General features: G+C 34.5%; 3 protein-coding genes across 5 annotated transcripts; 2 read left to right on the top strand and 1 right to left on the bottom strand.

Moving 5' to 3' along the window:
- Positions 1 to 20: 20 nt before the first annotated feature.
- On the bottom strand, positions 21 to 3,716 carry LOC108754554 (integrin-linked protein kinase homolog pat-4). 2 transcript variants are annotated; one of them, XM_018496962.1, is made up of 8 exons: positions 3,560 to 3,716; positions 3,146 to 3,425; positions 2,496 to 2,661; positions 2,013 to 2,205; positions 1,639 to 1,719; positions 1,120 to 1,562; positions 356 to 586; positions 21 to 202 (listed from the first exon to the last, which is right to left on the bottom strand). In XM_018496962.1, the coding sequence occupies exons 2-8, from the start codon at positions 3,232 to 3,234 to the stop codon at positions 56 to 58; spliced, it is 1,350 nt and encodes a 449-aa protein (XP_018352464.1). In that variant the 5' UTR covers positions 3,235 to 3,425; positions 3,560 to 3,716; the 3' UTR covers positions 21 to 55. The 2 variants fall into 2 exon arrangements, with proteins under 2 accessions (XP_018352464.1, XP_018352463.1); XM_018496961.1 differs by having other exon boundaries at positions 3,146 to 3,716.
- A 139-nt stretch (positions 3,717 to 3,855) lies between these two features.
- On the top strand, positions 3,856 to 8,630 carry LOC108754553 (peptide-N(4)-(N-acetyl-beta-glucosaminyl)asparagine amidase). The gene is made up of 6 exons (XM_018496960.1): positions 3,856 to 4,239; positions 5,211 to 5,482; positions 5,578 to 5,793; positions 6,222 to 6,396; positions 6,472 to 6,891; positions 7,609 to 8,630. The coding sequence occupies exons 1-6, from the start codon at positions 4,018 to 4,020 to the stop codon at positions 8,176 to 8,178; spliced, it is 1,875 nt and encodes a 624-aa protein (XP_018352462.1). The 5' UTR covers positions 3,856 to 4,017; the 3' UTR covers positions 8,179 to 8,630.
- A 958-nt stretch (positions 8,631 to 9,588) lies between these two features.
- On the top strand, positions 9,589 to 13,713 carry LOC108754424 (homer protein homolog 2). Of its 2 annotated transcripts, XM_018496685.1 has the most exons (7): positions 9,589 to 10,069; positions 11,134 to 11,290; positions 11,954 to 12,085; positions 12,166 to 12,417; positions 12,511 to 12,657; positions 12,745 to 13,020; positions 13,115 to 13,713. In XM_018496685.1, the coding sequence occupies exons 1-7, from the start codon at positions 10,044 to 10,046 to the stop codon at positions 13,298 to 13,300; spliced, it is 1,176 nt and encodes a 391-aa protein (XP_018352187.1). In that variant the 5' UTR covers positions 9,589 to 10,043; the 3' UTR covers positions 13,301 to 13,713. The 2 variants fall into 2 exon arrangements, with proteins under 2 accessions (XP_018352187.1, XP_018352186.1); XM_018496684.1 differs by having other exon boundaries at positions 12,166 to 12,657.
- The last annotated feature ends 5,427 nt before the right edge of the window (positions 13,714 to 19,140 follow it).

Genomic DNA, 19,140 nt, shown 5'->3' with positions numbered 1-19,140 from the left:
ATATATATATATTTCTTCTGATCGTGTTACTTTTTATCAAATAATTTTATATATTTTAACGTTTCATCTTGTCAAGGATTGGCACAACCATATCAAAGGACGGTCGCTTGCCTGGATCCTCATTCATACAAATTCGAATAAGCTTTGCGAGATGCGGAGAGATGCCCGGCGGAATGCTTACGCGTAAATCTTCCAGGGCGATCTAAAATTAATTATCAATCTTTATTTAATGCTCAAATGAAGATCGCTATATATAAAACAACGAGACATTTCTTGTTAAAGTATTCTTACAGGAGGAAGAGAGAGGGAATCTTGTATCGTAATTTCTAATTTTGAGAATAAGAGTATTACTCACCTTCATGCCACATTCCATAGGCGATAGATCCGCAAATGGTACTTCTCTGGTCGCCAATTCCCACAGAAGAACGGCGAAGCTCCACATGTCACTCGCTTCGTGATTGATGTCCGCCGGACGTTTGCTCAAAGCTTCCGGCGACATCCATGCCGGTTCATAAATTCGCCCGACTTCTTGGAAGGAAAATTTCGCATCGGCCATATTTACACGAGCTGTTAGATCCTCATCGATCTGATATTGAAATTGAATGTAACGTGTTAAGATAAATATAGACTTTATGCGTTCAAATTTAGACTGCATAGTTGGAAAATTTGTGTATTAATTTAATATACGAGATGAATATGTTAGAAAGTAACACAAATATTATGTAAAAAATGAATACAGTTTAACATTGACACAATTTGTAAGCAATCGTGGAAGCATATTTTTTCAGTAAAATTAATATTTATATGATATATTAAATTAATACGTATTTTATTAATTCCTCTTACAATTTTATGTTTTAAAACATTATTTTTACGTTACTTATTCACTTACTCATAAATTATGTTATTTTATTACTAAGAAGTGTTTAATATCAATTTTACGCAAAATATTTTAATAACATAATTATATTATGTTAAATTAACATTCAAGTATGTTAAAATTTCAATACAAAATTTTGACAAGAACTTTAGTAGATCATTTCCTATGCAAATACAAAATGTTTCTTGTATATCCAGATATTTAATTACTTATGTAATTACTGACTATCCATAACTCACCATTATGTGTTTACTGTTGAGGTGAAATCTGCATCTATTCTGCCGATCTAAACCGTGAAGGAATGCCATAGCTCTGGCGACGTCGAGGGCTAATCGTAGAGCACGCGCCGTGTCTACGACGACACCCGTCCCGCCGTGCAGAAGTCTATGCAAGCTGCCCCGCGCCATGTATTGGGAGACGGTCGCCAATTGCGGGGGCTGATTCACGCAGCCAAGGACCGGCAGAACGTTCGGATGTGAGAAGATTCTCAGCTTTGGGAACTCCTCGTTGAAATCCCTGGAGATGCGCGTGGTACACTCGCGGATATTTAATATCTTGGCAACGATATCATTGTTTTGCCATCGACCTCTCCAAGTTTCGCCACTCGGTGTGCTCGCGAGGTGCATATGAAGGGACAAATCTGCCATACTGATTCCTTTGTATCTCGAAAGAGTCGCGTCACCTGGAAAATATTATAAAGAAAATGAAATGTATTCCCGACATTTGTCGCTTTTTAGGAATTTAAAAAACAAACTTACGGCTCCTGGTCTTTAAGCCTAACCAACTCTGATCTTTGAACTGTATCTTCTTCAAATCTTGTCCATACTCCATTGCTAAATCTAATGAAACAAACAATTAGATTAATTGGACTCTTGCAATCAAACAAAAATAATAAAAAGAAAAGAGTATGAATTAAGACATGGATATTAATACGCAAATATGTATATTTGAAATATGTAATACAAACGCCTCAGTAACTTTTGTATTGCACTTTGAATATACTTGCGCATTAATATTTGCATTCACTCTTATTATTTATTTCTTTCCCATATTTCTTTCTTTTTATTGTTTTTCTAATGAAACAAGAAATATATTCTAAGAACTAATTCAGAATGCACAAACTTTTACGTACCATGCAATCTCTTGGCCACGACACCTCTGGCTTTATCAAGAGGGGTGTCACCGTCTTTGTTAGCGATAGATACGAGAGCACCCGCTGCGACCAATTCTTCCGCAACCGCCTGATCTCCCCAGAAACAAGCGTAGTGCAAGGCAGTGTTTCCATGTTCATTTGTGACGTTTACGTCGGCACGATTTCTAAGCAACTGCAAATAATTATATTTTTAAATTGATAATCTTAATCCTCTGTCTCTTTGCAATCATATTTTTACTTCTTTCCGTCCAAAAATTTACTATTTTAAGCTCTCAAAAAATATGGAAAATCTAGAGTTACCTTTCAACATTTCTATGACATTATCAAATAATTTTTTAACAAGATATTTTAGGAAAAAACTGGACCTTCCCTTATTTTAGGATTTAAGAGTAAAATTTCGCTTATACGAGAGATTGTGGATGGAGAGTTAAATAAAACAATGTTATTAAATCCTTTCATTACCAGCTGTACTATTTCTTTGTGTCCATGTGCTGAGGCTAGATGCAATGGTGTATCATCTCCTCTGTTGGTGGCATTAATGCGTGCCCCTCTAGTAACTAACAACTCTGCCAATTTTAAGTGGCCTTCTTTAGCACACCAGTGAAGTGGACTAAATCCATGATCATCTCTGTATACAGATTGACATGTTCAAAGACAATGAAACATTTTGCAACAAGAATTTAAGATATTAAAATTTAATTATTGTATTACAAACATTTGTAGTCAAACGCGAGTAGTTTCTTGAAATATCACCCCAAAAAAAAAAAACAAGATTCGAAGTATCACAAACAAAACACTGCGGTGAATACTTCCCATTTAATGACACAATTAAGTATCATTCTATCTTTCTTGACATTCAGTGAATAATAAAGATAGAACGACACTTGTGTCAGCTTGTTACCAAATGAAAATCACCCATACATGTCTATTCAATTATTTTGATAATCAAACTCTATTTTTAATTGTTTCCTGGACTATCCAGGGGACTTTTCATAAAGAATACTCGTTACAGAATTATCGGATCATCCAGCCAGCCTAATTATAGAGTCAGAGAAAACCGCGACGTCCGGCGGGACGAGTCATTTCCAAAAAAGGAGTTCTGGAGTAGTTACCCCTGATTCATGTCATGCTCCGTGTCATCCAGCCAGACGCGGACTTGCATAGCGTTGCCTTCGCGACACCATTGAAATATATCCTCCATTTTCACGCCGTTATCATGAACCGGGGCCGTAAACACACAACAGGCGACGTCGCGAGCGAGCTATATCAAGTCGTTCCTGCTCCGAAATGACCAGCCGTCATACGCTAAATATAGCCATGTTCCTGACACTAACACCAGCGTGGCAACCTCATTATTCACCGCGTGCGTACGTTTAATTGCGGCGTTCTCTTCTAAAAGGAAGGAAATCGAATCACAGATCACCTCCTGGTGTCAATCGGAAACACGCATCTCTCGCGGATTCGACGCGGCTTTCGAAAGTCGCGTGAGATTGCGTGCCGATTCCTGCGGGTGACCATATACGAACCGACGGCGAGACACACACGGAAGAGACGGCCTACACCAGTGGTGGGCGGACACCGTCATCCCCCTTCGCGCCGCGTCCCGACGAGTTGACATGAGTATCTAAAGCACACATGTATCTGATGAACACTGATGAGGGAACGTCTCCCACAAGACGCCGTCTAGGTCCGTCCATATCCGCCGCAACCTCATGGCGTAGCTCATGCTACGTTTAAAAACCCCCGTCGGTAAAACCTATCATTTATCTCTCACGTCTTCCTCCTCTTTCCCGAGTCCACGCGCCTGCGTCCGTCTCATTTTTTGATACAGCAGCCTCTGGAACACTGTGAACTGGCAACTATCTTGTATCTCTATAGCGACCAGCGACGCGCGAGGAGTCAGCAAAAATGACGACAGGTGGGCGCCCGACAGCGATCGCGAACAGATGATTGCCGGCTGTCCAAGAGTATTGTCCACGTCGACATGGATGAAAGTCTGGAGCGTTGCGTGAAGTCCCTCGAAGAGAACACGGAAGATGTGCGCGATGAAGCTCGACGAGCGTTGCTGAGTATCTGCCGGAATGTGTTGAGATCGCCGAATAATTACAGGTCCCGCGAACTGCGCCTCGACGACGAGGTCGTCGTCGAGAAGCTTCTGCCGGCTATAGGTGCTCTGGAGTGTCTGTTCGACGTCGGCTACATCGAGGTCTGTACTCGGTTAAGATCTCGAAGTTTTCAGGATTTTTATCTCTTGATTATTGTCACTGAAACAGCAACATCATGCTATATGCAAACAGTAACATTAAATCAATATTGGCTGCTTTCCTTTTAAGAGGAAAGTCACCGTCGACACAAATGGATTGTTTTATCTTTCAGTGCTTTCTATTTAGTGACACAAGTCAATAACAGCAGTATTCTATATTTCTTGACATTCAATGAATAACAAAGATATAATGGCATTTGTTAACTTGGATCATTAAATGGAAAGCATCCTTTGTTATTCGTTAAATGCTGAGAAGATAAAACGTTTGTGTCGACTGTGTCTGTTAAAGGGAGAACAGCCATTATAATTTTCCAACAATATAAATGTAATATAACATGTAATATACGTAACAGTTGGCTGTGTTCAGCAGAAATAGCAGCTTTGCAATTTGTAAGATTCTGTGTTATGGGAATGATAAAAAAAGTTGATAGAAAAATCTTATAATTTTGAAAATAGAATCTGATCCGCGAATTCACTAATTTGAATCATATTTAATAGGAATCTGTACAAATTTTATAGAACCCAATAAAATACAATAGCATTCTGATCAATTGTAATGCTTGCAAGGTCGACAATAGAAAATATAAACTTATAGAAAATGATACAAATTGATAAAAATCTTATCATTCTTCATCGTTCCCTATCAACTTTTTTTATCATACCCTTTTTTTATTAGATCTAAATGTATAACTAATTATTTTAAAAAATTTTATAACAATTAGGCAAAGCTGCTTTTTCTACTGAATGTAGCCATCATTGAGTAAGAAATTATAACATTGATGTAATGTTACTGTTAATTTTGTTATATAGTAATATTCAGTGGGATTATAAAAATTAATTATTGTATACATTTAAATTTGAATATTATTGACATTTATCGAAGTCCTTGCTAAACTGTCAATTGTATGCAATAGGATGGAGAACGCATATTCTTACCACGAAATGCATCCCTCTTGAAGCTCCAGAGTTTGTCGAGACTGTTGTGTACTGCGACAGAAAGCAGTCCTATTACCGACGATGTTAACAAGAGTTCTACAGCGCAGAAAACATTCTTCGATAGAATCGTTGGACATTTTCGTGATGTTCTGTACTACGAAGATCCGAATTTACAAAAAAAGGCCAAAAGAGTTGTACCTGTGGTACAATTAGAAATTACGACAATGACGAAGATGAGGGATTTACAAAAGTAATTTAATCCTATCTATGTCTAATCCTATCTATTTTTATCTTCTTTGATAAAACTTATCTTTATATACTTACTCTTTTATCTGACATTTGCAGATCTTTTAAATTAGAGAATGCTGAAGCTACCTCTTCACAATTCGAGACAGAATTAATAGCTAAAGATTTATTTCTGATCGAGCTTCTACGCTGGTTTAAGTATGAATTTTTTAAATGGGTCAACAATCCAAAGTGTCCCACGTGCTTCACTGAATGTACATACGAAAATGTGATACATTCTATAAATCCTCATTGCTCAAGGATAGAGTTATATAGGTATAAAATTCTTTTTGATAAAATCTTTGTGAACATTTTTTTTTAGATTTTCTTCATACAATTTTTCAGAATTTTTGTGTAATTTTATAACTTTTTAAAAAATTTCTCAGATTTTTTTATAGAAATTGAAACACTTTTCAGAGGGGCTTTACTTCTGAAAGTCTTCTTAGAATTTTTCATTATGAATATTCTGAAATATTCTAAGTTTCTTATGATTTCTCATTTTATGAGAAATAATTTTGTAACTTATCCAAAGAAAACTTATACAATAAACAAGTTTAAGATATTTTTTCAGAAATCTTCATAAATTTAAAGTATAACAATAAATTCTTAAAAATATTATGAGAAAATATTAGAATTGTTTTCATCAAATAATCATATATTGTGTGCAACTTTGCAATATTACTATGGCGTTAATTCAACTGTAGATGCCAAAAGTGCAATGTAGTTGTCGAATTTCCTCGTTATACGCATCCAGAGCCACTGCTGACTCTGAGACGCGGTCGCTGCGGGGAATGGGCTAATGTCTTCACCCTTTTATGCCGATCGTTAGGCTACGATGCGCGATTTATATGCGACGAAACAGATCATGTTTGGACAGAGGTAGATCGAATTATCATTTATTAATTTCGTAGTACATTTGTAACCGTAACGTAACTTGTTTCTTTATTTTCACAGATATGGTCGGCATCGAACAAGAGATGGATTCATGTAGACCCGTGTGAAAACATCATAGACAAGCCATTAATGTACGAAAAGGGATGGCAAAAAAAGTTGACATACATAATAGCCTATTCCAGAGATGAGGTGCAGGATGTTACGTGGCGTTATACGCGAGACCAAGAAGCCGTCATGAAGAGGCGAAAAACTTGTGCCGAACAGAGTTTAATACATTTACTCCAATCGTTGACTTACCAGCGGCAAAACTCCGCCAATTACAGTAGCGCACGTAGAGAGTATGTTGTTAAACGAAAACTATCGGAGCTCGCTGATATGCTGTACATTCCAAATTCGCAGAAGGACTCCGACGAAGAGGTCTACGAGGGGCGAACCTCGGGTTCTCTTATGTGGAGATTGACACGAGGTGAAATTACGCAGGTGTGGATATACTCAAATTTGGAATCAGTGCAAATCAAACTTTGAGACATCGTAGCATAAATACTTAAAAAGATTTATGTTCTTTTCAAGTATAAATTATTCAAGTAGAATTCGTATGACATCCCTTGGTGAAAATTTTTCTTAGAATTTTTCATATAATTTTTCAGAATTTCTATATAATTTTATAACTTTCTCACACTTTTTTATACGAATTGGAGCATTTTTCAGAAAATCTACATCTTTTCTCAGAATTTTTCATTAATGTTAATTATGAAATATCGTAAGATTTTTAAGATTTTTTGTAAGTATAATTTCTGATGAAATGTTATAAAATCTAAAAAATTTAATACTTTTTAAAAATTATGGGATAAGACATTTCAGAATATTTCACTTGTATGAAAAATGCTGAGAAAAGATGTAAATTTTCCAAATATTTCTGAGTATTTTTGAAAAATGTTCCAATTCGTATAAAAATTATGAGAAAAATTTTCAGGGATGTCTTTATCAATTTCACGTTTTGAAATAGTTATCCAATAAACTAATAGTACTACGCCAATGTATAATTTTTTATCCAACAATGTAACTGTTACATGCATATATGTGTTATATTACATTTATATTGTTGAGTGGGAAATCATAATATTGACAACATTACTGTTAATTTATGTTTACTGGATATTATCAGAAATTACTTAAATATTAAATGCATTTTATTAGGCCGACACGGAGAAGAGTTACATTTGGGACATTTCAAAATACGGAGAAACGTTCGAACTGCGGTACAACATAGTTAAAGATCTATATCACGTTGTGCGTAATAATGGTACCATTCTGGAAGAGAAATCTGGATGGCTGGAAGGGATGAACACCATAGAGGGTGGAGTCTTCCGTAAAGTGGAGAACGATTGGAAGATGGTTTATTTGACGCGATCCCAGCAGGCAAAACGTGGAAGTGTTAAATGGACTTTTGAAATCCCGAATTCCAAATTGTGTCTAGAGACATTGACTCTAAAAGCTAAGTCGGAGGTGTTTCAAAATGCCACGGTATCCTGGGAGATCGAAGCCATTTTCGATGACGACAGAGTAATTCCAATATCCGTTCCAAATTGCAATAACTTTCACACGGAAGAAGTGAGAAAGGCGGTACGAATAAACGTAATCGTAACGTTGTCCGGTGGACAAGGTCAAGAAGCTTGGCAGCACGCTCAACTCTTTCGACAGAGTCTGGATAATACCGAGGAGCCGTCTATGATAATTAATATTCAATTGAAAAATCGTTCCGTATGATTCTAAGCGAGCTTATACGCGCTCGTTGATTATTCAACTTTCGTAGATCGAATTATTTATGTGATCTTTCTTTGTCGCGATGAGATTTATGTTGTATAAAATATAGCATTGTTTTGGATAATATACAACTCTCATCTTTCATAAGGATATGTATGGATAAAGACTTGTATTGTTGGCACTCAGTTAGATACGATTCGATTGGACACGAGCCACTCGTAGCGCTTGAGATTAGAAAGTCCCTAGGCACTTGGCCACTGTGATTGGTAGTGTTCAATCGAGCTGTGATCAATTGGGATTCTTCCGACTTGTATATAACATTAATCAAATCAATATCAAATCTCTGCATAAATTATGTAGATTATAATTTTGTGCAAAGGAGGATCATGAAATTTTCTGGATATATGTGCGAGGTGTTTTTTATACTTGCTCGTTTACACCAGAAATATGAAGTTATTTAATAGCTTAATTCTTTTAGATATTTTTGTTTTATATATAATTATCAGATATTGTTATAAACAAGATATATTAAAGATAATATTTTCATATTAATAAAAAACACGTCATGCACGATATATTTTCAAAAATATGAAAGAACTGGATTAAAATTGATTATTTAATAATAATTTAATGTTTTTACTTTTAATTAAAATTTAATTATAATTTACATATTTTAATTTTGATATTAATTGCAACTTATTTCAATATAATTCTTGAATTTATCTTTTTTACTTTTGTTTTGTCTGTTATTGTTTTTATTCATAAAATTTATTTAGTGCGGAGTAAATGCATATGGATGGTACATTTACATACTTCAACAAAATAAATAAAATCTTAGAAAAACATTAAAAAAAGGAACTTTTTTATATATCTTAAATTTCTAAAAGAGGTATAATAAAATTGAAAACGAATGTAGAATATATTAAATAAGGAATAATTACCTTTCCAGCAGTATCGCATCATACAAAGCAAAATTAGGCCGACCTCGATTAAATTTCAGCTTAATTAAAACGGCGGAATTACAATTGTAGTAAAATGTACTAATTGAATCATTTGTTATCTTTCGTGTAATTCTTTTTCTTCATATATAACGCAATAAAACATCAATAATTTTATTCGAATTAACGTAATAACTAATATAAATTAGTCAATTAACTAATGATAAATGATTTTATCACGCAATTAAGTTAATCGTAGTCTACTTGAAAAAATCGAACTCGACAATTTCTTTACTAACCAACTACCAACCAACGAGCGGCAAACTTCAGCGCGAGCGTCCGATTTCCCTATAGAGAGATTTTTTTTCGCAGTTCGCACTCGGTCGAATCGCGTCGTTGCGTTCGAGGCTTGAGGGCAAATCCGAGTTTCCGAAGTGCGTTGCGCCCGCGCGTGGTAGTTGGCATTTATCGCGGAGTCGTCGCGCTCGTCGGTCGGTGGAGATTCGCCGGATTCGTTGGACGGTGTTCACGGAGTGGCGTGTCGAGAGGCGAGGTTAACGGCGAATGGCGCGTGCCCTTCACGGAAAAATCGATCGGATCCAGGTGGACTTGGCGTAGTTGACTTCGGCTACGTTCATGCCGTCGCGTGACCGTCGCCGTAACGTACGTACGCCGTAGAGGCGGCCGTGGTGAGAGTCGAGAGAGCGCGCGCGAGGGACGAGGGTGGGGCGGGCGAGGAAGGGAGTTTTGGCCGATGGCGGCTGTCAACTCGCGGATCTCAGCCCTCGCACGGACGGTACTTGTCGACGTCGGTATCGCGGTGACCATTCACGCCTCGCCCGGGCTGAAAATAGCCGGCGTTCGCTCGCGTTGAAATACGCGCGAGCAGGATTTACGAGAGTACGCGAGTGAACGGATAAATCATCTTATATGACATCGGGCAAGGAAACAATGGGGTAAGTGAAGCTCCGGCCCGCCTGGCCTGGCCCTTGCTTCCTCTCCTCTCCTTCCCTTCTCCGTCCTCTATTCCTCTCTTCGCCACTTTCCTTTTAAGGACGTGCGACGGACCGCGTAAGCCGCATCGCGTTAACCGCGTGCCGGAACGCCGCGCCGGATTTCGCGCGTATGACAGAATTAATCTTCTCCCTCCGCCCTCTGAAATACGCGCGTGTTAAGTGCCGCGCCTGTCGCCGGCATCCCCGTCGACCCCGTTGTCGTGCGTGCACGCACCGCTCTGTGCTGCGCCGCGCCGCGCCGCATCGCATCGTGCCGCACCGCGATCGGCACCGAAGATGCGGAAGAGACGGAGATCCGGCCCCCCTCGGTGCGACGTAGAGCTGCGTCTCTTCCTCGACTCGTTCGCCGGCCTGATTGACACTGATGCGTATCCGGATAAGACCGAGAGAGCGGGATGCACCCGTTTTCTTTTCCTTTTTTTCTCTCCTTTGCAAGAAATTGTGATTCTTTCGTAGAACGCTACTTCCGTCACGCGACGTCCACCAATAAGAAAGTAGATAGATTTTAGCAGAAATTAACAGAAATTTTGAATCACGCTCGAAAGCTGAGAATTTTGGTTTTAAATATTCACGATATTTTTCTATGTGAGATTTATGTACGAGAACACGAATCTGATTTTTTTACATCTGATTTTTGTCCGCGACGCGGATTATTCAAAGTCGGCGTTATTAAATGAATATCTCGCATTTTATTTATAAAAAATTAATGTATTGAAAAGAGAGGTTTTTACTCGTTTTTAGTAATATATTATTGATAAAACATCGAGTGAAATTAAATTTTATTTGCTAATATTAAATATAAATATTAGATATAATGTCGTTTGTCTTTCTACGAATTTTGTTTTACATATTTCTATCTCTTTTCATAATTTTATACCACAATTCTGTACAGTACGTTTTCAAATATGCACTCGCATTAACTAGGTCGGTTAAAAATAGATGCTTTGTATCATATATGGAAGAGCGCATACACACTCCTCTATTATTGTTCAAATTGATTACAGTGAACAACCAATTTTCATGTGCAAAGCGCACGTGTTTCACATTGATCCCAAGACCAAACGGTCTTGGGTACCAGCGTCGTCGGCAGCAATATCAGTATCATTCTTTTACGATTCGACCAGGAGTTTATACAGAATAATTTCAATTGAAGGAGCAAAGGTAATTAAGAGTTGTGTTCACTAGAAAAAAGTTTGGTAATAATAATAAATCAAGCTTAAATGATAGTTCGAAATTCAGTGAAATAATTTCAATCAAATGTTTCATTATTATATTAATCAAATTATTAATATTAATCAAAATCAACTAAATATTTTTTTGCTTTTTTAATCAAATATTGCATTAACAGATTGCTACAAATTCCTCATCTTAAAATTCCATTACTTTTTCCTGACTTCCAGACAAAATTTCATGATTTTTCTTGATGTTTTTTCTTGATAATATTTTGAATTTTTTTATGGTTTTGTCCTGATTTAAAAATCAAATATTTTCTTGAGAGTGCAATTTAACATAATAATGGAAATTAGTATTAATTGTCAAATACTTGCATTTAATTGGTTGATAGTACAATATTTTAAACTGCAGATATGATGTATCAAATTTCTTTAAAAGTGAACATTTTAATTTTTTAGAAAATTTTCCGATGTTTCCTTGATTTCCCTGATATTTTCCTGATTTCCCTGATCAATTTTGGCAATTCTGGTTAATACAAAACAACATTCGGCTATTTAAACAAAATAATATTTGGCTATTACCAGACTTTTTTAATAGAATAGAAATTGGATGACCTTATATGAAGTACTTTATTCTTTTTTTTTTCTTCAGCCTGTCATTAATAGCACAATTACTCCAAACATGACTTTTACCAAGACATCACAGAAATTTGGTCAGTGGTCGGACGTCAGGGCGAATACCGTGTACGGCTTGGGCTTTGCCTCTGAAGCTGAATTAGGAAAGGTTTGTAATTGCAATTGCTTACGATTTACAAGCGAAGAGCTTCATATATCAAACTCTCAGAAGAGATCGTTTGTTAACAGTTCATCGAGAAGTTTCATGAGGTGAAAGAGGCCACAAAGCTCGCCAGTGCCAAGTTACAGTCTAACAGTTCTTCGGTTACTCCGGCCACCAGCGCGAATGTCAGTCCAATTACGTCCCGATCAGGCATGCCGTCGTCAGAACAGGATCTCATAGACCCACCGAACTCGTCGATGATTAACTCCAACGTGTCATCGTCGAACACCTCAAACCCGAATGCCAATATGATTTCCGCTCAGAACAGTGTATCTTCGGTAAGCAGCAGTCCTTTACCTGGTAGTTGTCAGAATAAAGTGGACGACGAATTGAAAAACGCAGTCCATTCAAGATCACAGAGTGTTTCTCAGAGTACAGAAAGTCCGCAACATCAAGGGAAATCGGCGCAATTGAGCTCATCACAAAGTGGACAGTCGGGCGAGGTGCAGCTCAAGTATGAGAACGACAGGCTGAAACTTGCTCTAGCTCAAAGTTCTGCTAATGCTAAAAAATGGGAGGTACGATCTGGAAGAATATTCTTTTATAATTCTAAATAATAATATATATATAAATAATAAAATACTATAACTAATGTGTTATTGCAGGTTGAATTGACTACTCTTAAAACTAATAATGCAAGATTAACGAGCGCGTTACAGGAGTCCACAGCCAACGTTGATGAATGGAAGAGGCAGCTACAGTTGTACAAAGAAGAAAATGCCAAAATAAAACTTAAATATGCTGATTTGGAAGCCGGTAAGATCGCGGAAGGAAATAGCGAAGCGCTAAGATTGAGAGTCGAAGCATTGGAAAGTGAGCTGAGAACGCGAAACGAAGAAATCAAAGCTCTGACTATGGCCACCAAAAATAAGGATTTTGTGGTATGTACAGAATTTGCTGAAGCCTGATCGATATTCGTATTTACATTGACATTTTATTAAGTTTGGTTAACAAATATTTTTTTTGTTTCGCAAGGTTCTACAAAAGGAGAATGCAGAACTCCGCGAGATGTTGAATGTAGTTCATGAACAATTAGAACTTGCGTTGAGTGCAAACAAAGTTCAAAAACAAAATTTGGATACGTTAAACGCCAGATTAGCTGGCTATATACAGGATCTGGTAACTGTACATCGAGAAATCACAAACACGTTGCAAACTTAAGTTTGCACCATAGGGAAAACCTAAGAATGCCTCTCTTAGGTCTTTTGTATTTATTATAAGCGCGATGTACGAATGGATATAGATTAATAACAAAGAGAGAAGTTCCGAGAACAAAGTAAAATCGAATGCAGATTAATCGAGCAGAAAAATTATAGAATACTGAGATAATTGTCTCGAAAATAGTACACTGCAGAAGAGATTGCTCCTTGAACATGTATTTTAATTGACTCGACTTGATCTATTTAAAGCTTTTTTTTTTAAGGATAAGTTTTGTGCCATAATTATGCTATTGTTATATTGAATAGGACACTGACTTTACCATCTGCTTTATTCTTTCTACATGTCCATATGGAGCATAGATGTATGATTTTAGAAATTATGTTGAATTTGCATTTTTGATTTTATCTTTCTAAAAACACAACGGTTAGTTATGTTTTTTACTAGAATTTCTTACTATAAAAGAAATTCCTTGTGATCTCTTAAACAAGATCTGAAGAATTTTAAGAAACTGATTTAATATTCATCTTGATATTTTTTCATGAATATTGCATTGAAAGATTTTTGCATTATTCATGGTCTACGAAATGTGATTACTTTCTCTTCTCTCACAACAGTTATATTATTAGACTCTCATTCTACATAAACATAATAATAACTTAACAGCACGTACAGTTATTATGTGGACTTTCCCATTCCAGATATGTAATAATTTAATAGTTATTATAAAACTGTAGTACTTTCATAATCTATAATACATTATCATAGTACATTTATAATTTTATTTTTGCTAGTAGTTCTCAAAACCTGAAAATACGATTTCTTTTTATTGTCTATTTTTCCATATATAGTCTATTTTAACTCTATCGAAATTAAATCTTACATATATTTCGTAGAATATGTGAATAAAAAACTCATTCTCGACGAATGAATTTATTGACAAGTGACTTAATAGAAAACCGAATGGGAGTCTAGTGATTTAAGAAGCGTAGAATTCAAACCGTGTCACATGTCGACCAGGTACTGATAGATACGGGTAACACATAAGGGAGATATTTGCGAATGTTAGGACGCACTTAAATAATTTAAATATTTTGTACTACAATAGAAAGTCTTTAGTGTTCCCTTGATTTTGAAGTGATACACACAAGAGCTCAAAGATTCTACTGTAATAAATGATATATAAATTGTTTAAACCTGCTCAAGTATTAAAATGTATTAATCTCTCTATGGATAATACAGGGTGTCTAAAAATATACAGTCAAACTTACATTATTAAATAACATTATTAAAGTGGTCGAACATGTGAAGGAAGTTTATATTCAATCTCTGTCCAAAGATACCTTATAATAAATTATAAGAGATTAACAGTTCCCTAGTAAAATTCATTGCTTTTATAATTCTTTAGACATGTCGCTAATTGAGAAACAAGGACATGTCCGTTATTATTTATACTTCCGCATAAACGGAAAATTATATTTCTTTAATTAAGACATTACAAAGCTTCAACAAACTTATATAAAGTAGAGCAGACAAGTATAGAGTGCTTGTATACATATATAAATAGAAAAGAAATATCGACAATAAGAGAAATCAATTTCAAGCAATTTATATATAGGAAGAAAAAAATGTTATATTGATACCCTTTTATATTTCTTTTATCTATAATTGTTCTAATCTATTTTATGGATTAAATTTACTATTTTATAATAATATAATAGCATCTTTGTGTTACTTTTTTACTTTTTCTACTAAGATTTCAATTTTAAAACAATTTAGATGTAAGACGACAATGACAAATACAAAAGTTTTGCAGTTTTTAGAAAACGTTTGCATAATGTAGATCGACTAAGTGAATACAATGTCTTCTCTGGAAAGTCGTTTAAGAATTATTGCTTCATCATATGTATAAAACTATCTTCGAATTTTCGTGTGTCTAACTGATTGATGATGTGCGGAACACTCATTGGCGTATGAAACAGCATGTCTGTGATAATTTTTATCTTGATAAATATGTTTTTCTTTGCTCTTGTGAATTAAATAATTATTTTGCACTTTTCTTTTTATTCAAGTGAATTATATTGTATGCACAAAAAAACTTTCGACTTTTCACAATATCTACTGCTATGATCTTATGAAATTTCATATGTATGGCTTTTTCTGTCATGTTAAATGGAAGAGGATATTTCAGATGGTAAAGTTAGATGTCTCACTCTGTAAAAGATGCAATACAATTATTGTTGAATTTGTCGTATGCGAGCACCAGTCTTATGTATAAAATACAGTAGAACGGCGACTGTCCCAAGTGCGTGTTCGTGAGAGAGATGTTTCCATAAAAGCGTTCCTGCGAATATCCATCTGGATAAAAGAAAGCACAACAAAGAAAACGATATTCTTCCAACAAAAAGATTACCGATATCAGTATGACAAATATAATACTACTTCCTTGAACGCATTATCTGATATTAAAGTACGCATCCTCCGCCTCTCACAACTACTACGTTACAATGCGAACATATATAGTATATGTAGAGAGAAAATAATTTCAGGTCTCGCAGTTTTTCCTCTTGACTATGAATTCTTTGAACTAAGCGGCTGATTAAAGAATTTGTAGATAAAAGAGAATGCAATGAATCTGGAATATTTTGTACATACATTTGTTTCAATTTTTGAATCCTGCAGTACTCGTGCACTATGCCATTGCAAAATTTATTATCTCCATTTATTATCTATCCTTTATATGCTCCACGCTTATCAATGATCGCATTAATTTTGCATCAAATCGCAATCGCTAGATTATAACATATTTTAATTACAAAGATATTTGTAATTAAAGATATTTATTACAAAGTATTAAAAGATATTTGTTGCGATTCACATGAAGCTTGAGATTATATACAATATAAGTAGTACTGGAGGGTTTAAAGCAATGTTATATTTATCTCAACGGAATTATATATGATCTTGTTATTAGAAAGAGAATTTACGTTTTTGTAAGGAATTATACATATATTTTTTAGTTTATATTTAAATTACAGATATTATCTCTTAATATAAGATTTTTCGCTAAGAATTTTTTTGTTATCCTTATTTCTTTTGTATTTAATATGTATGTCTATATTTAATGTTTTTCTACTGGAATAACCGTTACTCATAGCATCGGTTCTCGTTAATTTATATTCTCGGATGATCGACGTTGTACTGTACAATGTAGGGATAGTTTGTTTTTTCATGACATATACTCTGAAGCTAAATAATTGTCGCATGAACGCGCGCATTTATAATTAAGTCATTAAATATATGCACTTATGTATCGAGTCCAGTGAAGAAAATATGTAGTAATTTTTTATTGCGTTTTGATCGCAGATTTACTTGATCTTTTGCAGTTCGTTTTTTATATAGAAAATTTGTTGAATGCATGTTTGTTATATTTTTTCTTGTATGAGTATCGGAACATGTATTATTATTATTGTTGCTGAAAGAGGATTACTATTGTCACTGCTATTGTTGCTACTTCTACTACTTGCGATTATGATACTATTATTAAGTGACTCTTAATCTACTATTACTATCGCTCAAATCTCTTTCTCCCTATACATCTATTATTGATATCTTCATTATGTATTATTGCAAGTGGCATTGTCGTTAGAGATATTTTAATTATCGATATTGCAAATACATTGTATTAATTGCGCCTGCAAAAATGTTTAATAGTTAGATACATAAAACATATCAAGAACGTCACACGTTTAGTATAACATGCGTTTCTCGAATTTATCCTTTTCTTTTTTACTTTCATTCCCTTATAACAAATTACAGTTATCCATGAACATAATTAACAATGTCTACGCATTTAATGTTAATGACGTTTAGTAAAACTCCAATTGTGTAGCAAAATTAATTAATTTCATTATATATTATATTTGTATTGTTCTTGCAATTCTCTTTATTATCGTTAATTTATAGGGATCTAAAATGTCTGACACGCACTGTATAGAATCATTAATGATAGATGGTTTTGATTGTACAAGGTGATTATTGGCGATGTGATTAGATAATTTTGGAAAAAAAATTAATAAAAAATGCAGTATAAAATTTTTCTGCATAAAGTTTTCTAAGAAAACTTTTTGAAAAATTAAGAAATTAATTTTTTCTTTTACATTTGCAGTTTTCATCGATATTACCACCGATTACGTAAATTTATTTTAATAGTAATCAAGAAAATTTGAATAAACATTTATTCTATTTAAAAAAATAGAATCTTGATAATAAATAACACATTTGACAATTTTAATTACTCTTTGTTATTTTTTTAAGTTGAGAAGATGTTGAATCTTTTTTGAAGATATGAAGAGAAGAATCTTTTTATTCATATTTTGATTGCTTCAGCAAAATAATGACTGAAAGAACTAATTGTGTGAAATTGATTACAAAGATATAACTGAAATTTTAAAATTAAACGGTTACTTTAAATAATTTTCGTCAAAGAAAAATATCTCGACGATATTGAGATTAAGATTACATATCGCAACACCTTGTATAGTCGAAAAATAGAAAATAAGTAAGATAGCATCGTACGCGTGTACGGTTTGAAAATATGTATAAGATGGTTCCTTTGCTACGCACAATGCGAAATCATCAAGATCTGTTTTGATGTATTTGATGAAGGCTTTTCAGTATTGTATGTTAATTTTTTTTATAAATCCTTATACGGTATGTTGAAAATATACATTTTACTGTTAAGACGATGTATCATATTCTGCAAAATGTGAAAAATTCATTATCAGGATATTCGTGATTACGAATGATTACAGCATTCAGCTCACGCATCCTTCGCTGTACTACAATTGTACAGCGTGGACATGTAAGGGAACGATTCATACAAGGAATCTGAAAGAAATCTCTCAAAGTGGCAAAGGTGATAAATCTAGACAAATTTTTAGTAGATAATCTAGATAAGAGACAAGTGCAAGATGCTAGGGAATGCACTTTTTAATGGAAAAAGTATTGGGAGATGGATTTTTCATTTGAGGAATTGGAAACGGAAGCCTCGCTTGCCATATGTAATCTTAATAAAACATTTTCAGACGGCTTCTCGGTGTTTTCCTTCTACTGTAAGTTATAAACTCCAAGTATTAATTTCAATACAAAAATTAATAATGTTTTTTCGCCGCAATATATTAAAATATATTTACAATAACGAATAGAAATTTTACAAGAATATCATTAATTCTACAGTACATTTTTTTAACATAACCGATTCATTGATGCAAAAGTTACTTTATCGTGAATACTTTCTTAAATAATAATCCTTGTACTGGATATCATATGAATTCATCAATTCCTCTGGAATGCGTCATAAAAATCTGATTGCAGTGTTGGGTGAATAGATTTACAAGTATGAATGTTATGCAGTATGACGACATCATTCACACTGATGGGGAATAAATATATATAAGAATAAAAAAAACAAAGTTCTGTACGTTACACAAATCTTTGGCTTGGATACGTTAAATGCACTGATAATAATTAAAGTTTAAATTAAAGTTATATTAAAAATTTGCTTGAGATCAATTGGTTTGTCATTAATCAATTTAGCATAACTGATACTTATCTACGTATCTACGTTTGTTAAAGATGTAATCTTGTTTTTAACTAATAACCCCTGACGTTACAATACGTTTATTTATAGTTCGGTCTCATTCTGTAGTTCACAGGAAAACGCGTAACTTCCGAGGCACTCTGTACGTGCTGATTTCGTCACGCATTCTACGTGTAAAAGAACGTCACGATCTGTTCTCATTGAATCAAGGATTATGAATCATATTCTTCGTGAGTAACAT

The sequence above is a fragment of the Trachymyrmex septentrionalis genome, unplaced genomic scaffold, assembly GCF_001594115.1.
Source record: "Trachymyrmex septentrionalis isolate Tsep2-gDNA-1 unplaced genomic scaffold, Tsep1.0 scaffold8, whole genome shotgun sequence".
In the NCBI taxonomy this organism is placed as follows: Eukaryota; Metazoa; Arthropoda; class Insecta; order Hymenoptera; family Formicidae; genus Trachymyrmex; species Trachymyrmex septentrionalis.
This window is presented reverse-complemented; position numbering and strand designations above follow the sequence as displayed.

Coding starts and splice junctions, on each gene's coding strand:
- LOC108754554 (XM_018496961.1), bottom strand. CDS start 3,234: ATGGAGGATATATTTCAATGGTGTCGCGAAGGCAACGCTATGCAAGTC. Junction 2,662..3,145: donor GAGCATGACATGAATCAGGG/GTAACTACTCCA, acceptor ATCTGTATACAG/AGATGATCATGGATTTAGTC. Junction 203..355: donor CTATGGAATGTGGCATGAAG/GTGAGTAATACT, acceptor AATTAATTTTAG/ATCGCCCTGGAAGATTTACG.
- LOC108754553 (XM_018496960.1), top strand. CDS start 4,018: ATGGATGAAAGTCTGGAGCGTTGCGTGAAGTCCCTCGAAGAGAACACG. Junction 5,483..5,577: donor AAGATGAGGGATTTACAAAA/GTAATTTAATCC, acceptor TGACATTTGCAG/ATCTTTTAAATTAGAGAATG. Junction 6,397..6,471: donor CAGATCATGTTTGGACAGAG/GTAGATCGAATT, acceptor TTATTTTCACAG/ATATGGTCGGCATCGAACAA.
- LOC108754424 (XM_018496684.1), top strand. CDS start 10,044: ATGACATCGGGCAAGGAAACAATGGG. Junction 10,070..11,133: donor TCGGGCAAGGAAACAATGGG/GTAAGTGAAGCT, acceptor AATTGATTACAG/TGAACAACCAATTTTCATGT. Junction 11,291..11,953: donor TTTCAATTGAAGGAGCAAAG/GTAATTAAGAGT, acceptor TTTTTTCTTCAG/CCTGTCATTAATAGCACAAT.